The sequence below is a fragment of the Nerophis lumbriciformis genome, linkage group LG13 (genome assembly GCF_033978685.3).
Source record: "Nerophis lumbriciformis linkage group LG13, RoL_Nlum_v2.1, whole genome shotgun sequence".
NCBI classification, from domain to species: Eukaryota; Metazoa; Chordata; class Actinopteri; order Syngnathiformes; family Syngnathidae; genus Nerophis; species Nerophis lumbriciformis.
The window spans coordinates 22003193-22015420 of NC_084560.2; the positions used below are offsets into that span (position 1 = coordinate 22003193).

Genomic DNA, 12228 nt, shown 5'->3' on the forward strand with positions numbered 1-12228 from the left:
TCCTGCCAGCTGCTTCTCCGTCAAACACACCATCCGCAGCCTTCCTATATTTTCATGGATAAAGGTCTGCCGTTTAAATATTATTTTAATATCCTTGGCTGGCGTTAGACTGGTTCTGCTTCAGTAGTTGGAGACACACTCGTTCAAGTTTTTGATGGATTCTTGTTTTAATTCAATACCATCCACTTCTTCCTCTCAGCGCTGTCCTTTCACACGCACTTTCTTCATTCCCAGGCTTGGAAAAACAAAGTTATGCCAGTCTTTAGCTATGAGCTAATGCTAGCGAGTAAAACCAGATGTTTGGTTCTCCTCATAACTTGATGTTGCTCTGCTAGTGTCTTTAGATGTCTGTGATTTGTTTTGTTAAAACCTCATTTTTGTAGATGTTGGCTCTCTGCCTCAGGAATGGCACCTTGTTTTTTTTTGTCTGTGAACTTTGTGTTTACAACATTTGTGGGGTTGTTCTTTTAGACACATACAGTGGACAGGAATAGTCTAGAATACATCAAATGCTGCCCCCACCCAACAATTAAAATACACAAAATTAAGATGTAATATTAATAATGATAAAATAATTAAATGAAATAATACAAATATATTAATTAAACAAAAAGAAACCACAGACATACAATATATTGCCAAAAGTATTTGGCCACCTGCCTTGACTCACATATGAACTTGAAGTGCCATCCCATTCCTAACCCATAGGGTTCAATATGATGTCGGTCCACCTTTTGCAGCTATTACAGCTTCAACTCTTCTGGGAAGGCTGTTCACAAGGTTGTGGAGTGTGTTTATAGGACTTTTCCACCATTTTTCCAAAAGCGCATTGGTGAGGTCACACACTGATGTTGGTCGAGAAGGCCTGGCTCTCAGTCTCCGTTCTAATTCATCCCAAATGTGTTCTATCGGGTTCAGGTCAGGACTCTGTGCAGGCCAGTCAAGTTCATCCACACCAGACTCTGTCATCCATGTCTTTATGGACCTTGCTTTGTGCACTGGTGCACAGTCATGTTGGAAGAGGAAGGGGCCCGCTCCAAACTGTTCCTACAAGGTTGGGAGCATGGAATTGTCCAAAATGTTTTGGTATCCTGGAGCATTCAAAGTTCCTTTCACTGGAACTAAGGGGCCAAGCCCAACTCCTGAAAAACAACCCCACACCATAATTCGTCCTCCACCAAATTTCACACTTGGCACAATGCAGTCCGAAATGTTCGGTTCTCCTGGCAACCTCCAAACCCAGACTCATCCATCAGATTACCAGATGGAAAAGAGTGATTCATCACTCCAGAGAAGGCGTCTCCACTGCTCTAGAATCCAGTGGCGACGTGCTTTACACCACTGCATCCCACGCTTTGCATTGGACTTGGTGATGTATGGCTTAGATGCAGCTGCCCGGCCATGGAAACCCATTCCATGAAGCTCTCTGCGTACAGTACGTGGGCTAATTGGAAGGTCACATGAAGTTTGGAGCTCTGTAGCAACTGACTGTGCAGAAAGTCTTTGCACTATGCGCTTCAGCATCCGCTCACCCCTCTCTGTCAGTTTACGTGGCCTACCACTTGGTGGCTGAGTTGCTGTTGTTCCCAAACTCTTCCATTTTCTTATAATAAAGCCGACAGTTGACTTTGTAATATTTAGGAGCGAGGAAATTTCACGACTGGATTTGTTGCACAGGTGGCATCCTATGACAGTTCCACGCTGGAAATCACTGAGAGCGGCCCATTCTTTCACAAATGTTTGTAGAAACAGTCTCCATGCCTAAGTGCTTGATTTTATACACCTGTGGCCGGGCCAAGTGGTTAGGACACCTGATTCTGATCATTTGGATGGGTGGCCAAATACTTTTGACAATATAGTGTATTTCAACAGCTGCATTCCTAAATGGCCCTACAGAGATGCAACAACCAACAAGCACACACATGGCTCATCAACCACCCACATTTCCATTGTGTTTCAATTGGGCTTAATTTGGAGATCAGTCCCTATGGTGTTGTCATTTCTGCCATACATCGAAATGTATGTATCAATGTTGTTTGGTGCTCATGGGAATATTTGAGTTTGTGTTACAGATACAAAAAAACAATACATTTCTTAGAAAACCACTTATTTCTATTTCTGTGTTAAATGTCTTGCTGTTCAATTATTTGATTTAATTTAGGAGCTAGCGCCTCTGTAATGGAATCAGAGGGTTGCTGCTGTTAAATAGGCTTGCACCTTGCATGGTGCCCGTAGGTTCTACATGTCTATCAGTGGCGTGCGGCGAGGTTCATTGCTGGTGAGGCACTGACTTTAAATTTGAGTACTCTCATTATTTATTTATTTTATTGTATTTATTTATTTATTTGAATTAGGACAATGCATATTCATCAACATAGAGCAACAATGTAAATATGCCGGAGTTCGCACAATAGCTAATTTTCATCCGTTGTCCTAAAGCAGGTTAATACAATAAACAGGTCATGATACAAAATAATACATAAATCACAAGACATCACATATTACAAGCATACCATAAGCACAGATCATGGACAAAAAAATAAAACAAACATAAACACAAGTGAATAATCTAATTGTGCGTGCTTGTCTGGTTAGTTTTCAACCACTGTTTCAGTGCAGTTTTTAAATGTTAAATAGGTGTCACAGTTACTAACACGCGCTACTCATTAAGAGGATTGTGAGAAAAAGAACCGAATAATTTACTTTAGGTATATACTTTTTAATCACATTTTTGTAAAATAAAACCGAAGACCATTTGTGGCTGGGCCCCATTATTGTGTCTTGATGAGAGTGAGTCCATATTGTGCTAAATGATTGTGTGAGTGCCTCTGATTTAATGTGAACAATTCCATTGGTCCACTGTGACCAGTTCGGAAATGTCTTAAAATCATAATAATCAGCATTTATTCTGCATATTCATGACATGCTACAAACCCCATTTCCATATGAGTTGGGAAATTCTGTTAGATGTAAATATAAACAGAATACAGTGATTTGCAAATCATTTTCAACCCATATTCAGTTGAATATGCTCCAAAGACAACATATTTGATTCAATGATTGGGTATAAAAACAGCTTCCCAAAAAATGCTCAGCCTTTCACAAGAAAGGATGGGGCGAGGTACACCCTTTTGTCCACAACTGCGTGAGCAAATAGTCAAACAGTTTAAGAACAACGTTTCTCAAAGTGCAATTGCAAGAAATTTAGGGATTTCAACATCTACGGTCCATAATATCTTCAAAAGGTTCAGAGAATCTGGAGAAATCACTCAACGTAAGCGGCATGGCCGGAAACCAACATTGAATGACCGTGACCTTCGATCCCTCAGACGGCACTGTATCAAAAACCGACATCAATCTCTAAAGGATATCACCACATGGGCTCAGGAACACTTCAGAAAACCACTGTCACTAAATACAGTTTGTCGCTACATCTGTAAGTGCAAGTTAAAGCTCTACTATGCAAAGCGAAAGCCATTTATCAACAACATCCAGAAACGCCGCCGGCTTCTCTGGGCCCGAGATCATCTAAGATGGACTCATGCAAAGTGGAAAAGTGTTCTGTGGTCTGACGAGTCCACATTTCAAATTGTTTTTGGAAATATTCGACATCGTGTCATCCGGACCAAAGGGGAAGCGAACCATCCAGACTGTTATCGACGCAAAGTTCAAAAGCCAGCATCTGTGATGGTATTAGTGCCCAAGGCATGGGTAACTTACACATCTGTGAAGGCACCATTAATGCTGAAAGGTACATACAGGTTTTGGAACAACATATGCTGCCATCTAAGCGCCGTCTTTTTCATGGACGCCCCTGCTTATTTCAGCAAGACAATGCCAAGCCACATTCAGCACGTGTTACAACAGCGTGGCTTCGTAAAAAAAGAGTGCGGGTACTTTCTTGGTCCGCCTGCAGTCCAGACCTGTCTCCTATCGAAAATGTGTGGCGCATTATGAAGCGTAAAATACGACAGCGGAGACCCCGGACTGTTGAACGACTGAAGCTCTACAAAAAACAAGAATGGGAAAGAATTCCACTTTCAAAGCTTCAACAATTAGTTTCCTCAGTTCCCAATCGTTTATTGAGTGTTGTTAAAAGAAAAGGTGATGTAACACAGTGGTGAACATGCCCTTTCCCAACTACTTTGGCACGTGTTGCAGCCATGAAATTCAAAGTTAATTATTATTTGCAAAAAAAAAAAAAAAGTTTATGAGTTTGAACATCAAATATCTTGTCTTTGTAGTGAATTCAATTGAATATGGCTTGAAAAGGATTTGCAAATCATTGTATTCCGTTTATATTTACATCTAACACAATTTCCCAACTCTTATGGAAACAGGGTTTGTAAATGAATTGTGGGCCTTATTTTACTCATTTAAGGAATGCAATCCTCTGTGCACAAGCAAGTAGATCAGCTTTGCATGGGCTATCAAGTTCTCACGTGTTTTAATACACACTAACTTTTAATAGATCAGGCCCTTGGTGTATAATAAATATTTATCAGACTTAATATGCACTTTAAGCGTACCGGGTTACAAGGAGCAATGTTGATTTTTGAGAATTTTTAGTGGGCCTTGGAGTCCGAAAAGTATGGTACGGTGATACGTTTGATGTAAAATTGTAACTTTTACAAGCTCCGCCGTGTTCTGGATATAGTATTAAAGCCTGGCAAGGATGCAGGTACCCCACGAGGATGATAATGAGTGAAGTGTAACCATGGTAACTGAAGCGCATTTGAATTGTATCATAACAGGAGTAACTATCCGTGAAAGACTTAATCTCAAACAACAACGCAACAACTTTAGAGGCTTTATGAAGCCCTTCTAACCGCCTCCCCCACTTTAGGCAAATGAGAACATGAGAACACAGTCGTGTGTGACACTTATAGTAAAATAGTTATTTGGGATTTATGGAGGGAAAAACTGTCATAGTTCATTTATGATGGACACAAGTGTGATTTATTAATAGCTACTGAGGTGATGATTCTTGAGTGTGCATGTTTGCATGCTTCAGGTCTATTAAACTCACCGCATCTGTATGTCTCATCTCTGCAGGAGTCGGAAGATCCAGATCCGGAACATTCCCCCTCATCTACAGTGGGAGGTGAGTTGTTTGTGAACGGCTTTTTGCAACATGTAGGTCGTTGACTCAAGCTTCTTTTGTTTAGGCTTTGTCTACACTAAGCCGGATAACCCCTTAAACTAATAATTATTTAGCCTAAGCCCCGTTTCAGCCACACTAAACCAGCGTTTAAAGGGGAACGTTATCACAATTTCAGAATGGTTAAAACCATTAAAAATCAGTTCCCAGTGGCTTATTTTATTTTTCGAAGTTTTTTTCAAAATTTTACCCATCACGCAATATCCCTAAAAAAGCTTCAAAGTGCCTGATTTTAACCATCGTTATATACACCCGTCCATTTTCCTGTGACGTCACACAGTGATGCCAATACAAACAAACATGGCGGAAAGAACAGCAAGCTATAGCGACATTAGCTCGGATTCAGACTCTGATTTCAGCGGCTTAAGCGATTCAACAGATTACGCATGTATTGAAACGTATGGTTGTAGTGTGGAGGCAGGTAGCGAAAACGAAATTGAAGAAGAAACTGAAGCTATTGAGCCATATCGGTTTGAACCGTATGCAAGCGAAAACGACACGACAGCCAGCGACACGGGAGAAAGCGAGGACAAATTCGTCGATCGCCTTCTAACCAACGATTGGTATGTGTTTGTTTGGCATTAAAGGAAACTAACAACTATGAACTAGGTTTACAGCATATGAAATACATTTGGCAACAACATGCACTTTGAGAGTGCAGACAGCCCATTTCAGGCGCGCTAAGAACATATATTTTTCCACGATTTCAGCACTCAGGTTAACCATACCTAAATAGACACAAAATACTGCATTACACAAGACTACCCGAATGTACTCGAATGATTGAAAAAAATAAATGTTTTTAAGCTAAATTATTGGTAAACACAGTTTATGTATAATAATTTACGGAAAACCGCGAGTAATGAATAAAGTTTTCATCAATTAATATATTCTGTAGACATACCCTCATCCGCTCTCTTTTCCTGAAAGCTGATCTGTCCAGTTTTGGAGTTGATGTCAGCATCTGCTTTGAGTGTCGCAGGATATCCACACATTCTTGCCATCTCTGTCGTAGCATAGCTTTCGTCGGTAAAGTGTGCGGAACAAACGACTGACCATTTCATCGGCTTTCCCCACAGCCTCGTATTTTGAACAAATTTCGTCCAATTTCTTGCCACTTTTGCATCTTTGGGCCACTGGTGCAACTTGAATCCCTCCCTGTTTGTGTTGTTACACCCTCCGACAACACACCAACGAAAGTGAGAAAATGGCGGATTGCTTCCCGATGTGACGTCACAACGTGACGTCATCGCTTCGAGAGCGAATAATAGAAAGGCGTTTAATTCGCCAAAATTCACCCATTTAGAGTTCGGAAATCGTTTAAAAAAAAAAAAGGTCTTTTTTCTGCAACATCAAGGTATATATTGACGCTTACATAGGTCTGGTGATAATGTTCCCCTTTAAGGTCGCCCTCCTTGGATATTTTTTTACACGAGTAAGTGCGCCGTGTATTTCTTGAATCTCCGGCTCTTAGCTTTGTATGGACTCATTGATCGTTTACAAACTGAGTTCAGAGGGGAAGTGACGCCGGTTTCCACTCGGAGGTAAACACTCGAAAGATGGAGGCGAGTCATCCAGACATGCCCGTGTTTCCCCTTCCTCTACATGTACAGACGCTTGTGGAAATCACACATGAATACCTTAAGAGAAAGCGATTACAGCTATTTGGGATACAACACTTCTCAGACGGCAAGAGAACTTTCGAATGTCCGGGTCAGCTGTGATTCTACTTACCGAAAAATTTTGTCCATTTGTCGAAGGAGAGACAACGAGAATGCGGGATGTGATTAAAAAAAGGTAGCATGTGCTTTGTATTACCTGTGCTTTGTATTACCTGGCCGACGAGGGAAGACTACGGAAATCACAGAATGCATTTGGACTGGCAAAGCAGACTGTATCAGTTATTGTCGCGGACTCAACGTCTAGGTCCAGAGTATATAAAGTCGCCAAAAACGACAATGAAAGTGAAGGCAAAAGAGTGAGGAGTGTCCTGACCAGATATCTAGATCCCTGGATTGATTGTTGTCCAATGTTCTTTATCACATTGTTTACGTGTCTAATAAAGATTTGATTAGTTTATGATGTCTCAGGTGTGATCCACTACAATAGGGCCCCACAGCACACTGGATTCCAGTTCATTGAAATACCACAACACTGGATATTGTACAGATAAGTTCAATTTAAAAACTTGCACACAAAGCAACACTGGAGGTGACTTATGGCGTGCACATTTTCCGCGCATGCGTGTTAGGTCGCGTTGCGCCCGCGGACGGAGGGGGGGAGGGGGTCTTAAACGACCATTTTGTGTGTGTGGATAAGGTTAGGTGGGATTTACCCTGGATAACGTTAGCCGGCTTAGTGTAGAAGAGGCCTTAGTGAAGTCATTCCCAACCACTGTGCCGTTAGCATATTTTGTATGTATGTGTATGATGTGAGATATCCCCTATGTACTTTTGTGTTTAGTAGTGAGTGGTTAATATGAGTGTGTGCCCCACTCGCTGGCTGTAGTGACACTGCAGTGATACTGTGTCGCTGTTTCATAATGCCGTCATGAATGAATGAATGAATGATCTTTATTTGTCATTGTGCATGTACAGGTACAGGTCCAACGAAATTTAGGTTGCTTCCCTGAGGTGCTTTGCATTTAAAAAAAAGAAGAAACCACCAGAAAGAACACAATATACACAATATGCAATATACAATATGGCCTAAGACCACTCTAAGAGGCAATGTAAAAAAAATCGAGACAATAAAAAGTATAAAGTGACTAGTAAACTGACTAGAGAGGAGTAATGCTGGTTCCCAGTGTGCTGAGGGGGTGGGAGTCAGTATTTCCTACCTCCTATGCTGTGTAGGCTTTTATTGTGAATTAAATATGTAAATAAATATGGTAAATATTGTCCAGTTGGCGTGTAATCGCTGGTTGCACAGTCCCGGATCGTGATTGATTGGTGGCTTCCTCATGTTGCACGTGAGGGAGTTTTTATTTTTATTTTGTATTTTTGTATTTTTGTATTTTTGTATTTTTTTATTTTATTTTTATTTTTATTTTTTAATTTAATTTTATTTTTTTTACATTCCATCTGCGTTTAGTGCAGTTATGGCCCGGGGGTAGAAACTGTTCTTGAGTCTATTTGTGCGGGTTGGCATGGTTCTGAAACGTCTGCCGGAAGGCAGCCGATGGAAGTGGCTGTTGCCGGGGTGGGATGGGTCCTTGAGTATGTTGGCTGCCTTCTTCAGGCAGCGGGAGTTGTACAGTTCTTCCAGTTCTTCTGCTGGATTAAAAAAGTCACTGCATTTCACCTGCAAATAAAATTCATAGTTAGCAAAGTATTTTTTTTAAATATCTGTGCAGAAAGGAATATGAAACGTGCAACTCAAAATAGTACACGCTGTGACATTATTGTTCATTTTTTAAATGTTTTTATTTTTTTTATAAATGGCTGTGATGATAATGTCAATGAGGGATTCCCAATCACTGCTATGTTGGAATTCTTATTAATATTGATACTGTTGTTGATATTATTCATTTTTGTTTGACTACTTTTGGATTGTTTTGTGTCATGTTCTCTCAATTGCTCTGTTGATTGCTATTTGAATTGCTATTTGAATTGGAGTTGTATTATTATGGTATTATTGTGTATTATTGTGTTGGATTGATTAATACAAAATAAAAATAAATAAAATAGTACACAAGAAAAGTAAGATCAAAATTATGCCACACTTCAGAATTGTTCCCCTTTCTTAGTTGCATTGAGATAGATGATGGCGACGCATGCCGACATAAAACTTAGCCGAAAGAAGCGTTACGTGATAAACAGAGTTTGGTGCTTCACAGTCAACTGACAAAACAGCTGTATCGATCACATGGGGTTTTCTTAAAGTGACACACACCACGATGGGCACAGTATCACTCCTTGTGTTTCATAATGCTTCAGTTCCGTTTGACCCATCACTGGAATGTGTTTTAATGTGTTCATATGTTGTTATCGTAGCTTTACTTAATTATTTTACTAAACTGTTTGTACTTTTTTGGGGATTAACTTTCATTTTTCTATCGCTCTTTTTTAGGATTTTGATGGCCTTCTTGCTCAATATGGTACTGTAGAAAACGTGGAACAAGGTACGGGACTATTTTTTTGTCGTCTTACATACTGAGTTGTAGCCAATCAGACAGCACGGTCTGAAAAATTGCCAAGACCGCAAATGTGCACCAAAATACTCCACACTATATTCATTAGAGGTGCTAAAAAGCTTCTTCATACTACAAAACCCCAGTGAAGTTGGCACATTGTGTAATTCGTACATAAAAACAGAATACAATGATTTGCAAATCCTTTTCAACTTATATTCAATTGAATAGACTGCAAAGACAACATACTTAATGTTTGAACTGAGAAACGTATTTTTTTTTGCAAATAATCATTAACTTAGAATTTAATGGCAGCAACACATTGCTAAAAAGTTGTCACAGGGGCATTTTTACCACTGTGTTGCATGGCCTTTTCTTTTAACAACACTCGGTAAATGTTTAGGAACTGAGGAGACACATTTTTGAAGCTTTTCAGGTGGAATTCTTTCCCATTCTTGCTTGAGCTTAAGTTGTTCAACAGTCCGGGGTCTCCCTTGTGGTATTTTAGGCTTCATAATGCACCACACATTTTCAATGGGAGACAGGTCTGGACTACAGGCATGCCAGTCTAGTACCTGCACTAATTTACTATGAAGCCACTCTGTTGTAACACGTGGCTTGGCATTTTCTTGCTGAAATAAGCAGGGGCGTCCATGATAACGTTGCTTGGATGGCAACATATGTTGCTCCAAAACCTGTATGTACCTTTCAGCATTAATGGTGCCTTCACAGATGTGTAAGTTACCCATGTCTTGGGCACTAATACACCCCCATACCATCACAGATGCTGGCTTTTCAACTTTGCGCCTATAACAGTCTGGATGGTGCTTTTCCTCTTTGGTCCAGAGGACACGACGTCCACAGTTTCCAAAAACAATTTGAAATGTGGACTCGTCAGACCACAGAACACTTTTCCACTTTGCATCAGTCCATCTTAGATGAGCTCGGGCCCAGCTAAGCCAGCGGCGTTTCTGGGTGTTGTTGATAAATGGCTTCTGCTTTGCATAATAAGAGTGTTAACTTGCGCTTACAGATGTAGCGACAAACTGTAGTTACTGACAGTGGTTTTCTGAAGTGTTCCTGAGCCCATGTGGTGATATCCTTTACACACTGATGTCGCTTTTTGATGTAGTACCGCCTGAGAGATCGAAGGTCCGTAATATCATCGCTTATGTGCAGTGATTTCTCCAGATTTTCTGAACCTTTTGATGATATTACAGACCTTAGATGGTGAAATCCCTAAATTCCTTGCAACAGCTTGTTGAGAAATGTTGTTCTTAAACTGTTGGACAATTTGCTCACGCATTTGTTCACAAAGTGGTGACCCTCGCCCCATCTTTGTTTGTGAATGACTGAGCATTTCATGGAAGCTGCTTTTATACCCAATCATGGCACTCACATGTTCCCAATTAGCCTGTTCACCTGTGGGATGTTCCAAATAAGTGTTTGATGAGCACACCTCAACTTACTCAGTCTTTTTTGCCACTTGTGCCAGCTTTTTTGAAACATGTTGCAGGCACCAATTTCCAAATGAGCTAATATTTGCAAAAAATAACAAAGTTTTCCAGTGTGAACATTAAATATCTTGTCTTTGCAGTCTATGCAATTGAATATAAGTTGAAAAGGATTTGCAAATCATTGTATTCTGTTTTTAGTTACGAATTACACAATGTGCCAACTTCACTGGTTTTGGGTTTTGTACATGAAGAAATGTATTACTACAAATGTGGCTTTTCTAGAGATTTGTATGCTTTACTTAGGTTTAAGCATGTTAAATAGAGATGAGCTGCAGTGAATTATGTTCATGTACTTGCCATATGCACGGTACAATATAGATATTATCATGCTTTTGTCTTTGTCTTATTGTCTTCTGCTCCCTTCACAGTCAACACTGACACAGAAACGGCGGTGGTGAATGTTACATACGCAACCAAGGAGGAAGCTAAAGAGTAAGTAGGATGCGGGTTTGTCATAAAACAGAACAGAAACCATTTGTTTTCGAAATGTTCCTTTAGTTAATTGAATTGATGTAATATATTTTACAAATATTCATATTGAAATTATTTATTTATTTATTCATATTATTTCTAACTAAATTGTTGCATTTATACTTCTTGGGAGTATGTACACACCGTAGCTCACTGGCGTCACAATGTAAACAAACGCCATTGGTGGATCTACACCTAGCATCCACTGTAATGATACCAAGTACAGGTGCGTATCTAGTAAATACTACTGTGATTACATCGACATTTTTTAGCATCACAAAATCTTTTTGGGTTTTTGTAAAATGTATATTATGTTTATAAACTCAGGAAATATGTCCCTGGACACATGAGGACTTTGAATATGACCAATGTATGATCCTGTAACGACTTGGTATCGGATTGATACCCAAATTTGTGGTATCATCCAAAACTAATGTAAAGTATCAAACAACAGAAGAATAAGGCAAGGCAACTTTATTTGTATAGCACTTTTCATACACAAGGCAGACTCAAAGTGCTTCACAGACAACAAAGTGAAATGAAAGAAAATAACAGCAAAATTAAAATGCAGACAATAAAAATAAAAACTGTGCGGGCGTTAAAAGTTAAAAGATTAAAAGATTTAGCTGAAAGCTAAGGTGAACATAAAAGTTTTCAGTCTAGTTTTAAAAGTAGTCAGAGTATAATAAGTAATAAGTGATTATTACATTTTAACAGCAGTGTAGATATAACATGTTAAAAGAGAAAGTAAGCAGATATTAACAGTAAATGAACAAGTAGATTAATAATTCATTTTCTACCACTTGTCCTTAATAATGTTGACAAAATAATAGGTAGATAAATGACACAATATTTTACTGCATATGTCAGCAGCTAAATTAGGAGCCTTTGTTTGCTTATTTACTACTAAAAGACAAGTTGTCTTTTATGTTCACTGTTTTATTAAG

General features: G+C 39.4%; 1 protein-coding gene across 3 annotated transcripts in view; it reads left to right on the forward strand.

Moving 5' to 3' along the window:
• igf2bp2a (insulin-like growth factor 2 mRNA binding protein 2a) overlaps positions 1-12228 on the forward strand; it is a 143592-nt gene that overhangs the window by 93219 nt on the left and 38145 nt on the right. For all 3 annotated transcript variants that reach the window (XM_061971512.1, XM_061971513.1, XM_061971514.1), the window contains exons 3-5: positions 5056-5104; positions 9233-9284; positions 11179-11242. In XM_061971512.1, coding sequence (XP_061827496.1) covers positions 5056-5104; positions 9233-9284; positions 11179-11242 — 165 coding nt within the window. The remainder of the gene's footprint in view (positions 1-5055; positions 5105-9232; positions 9285-11178; positions 11243-12228) is intronic.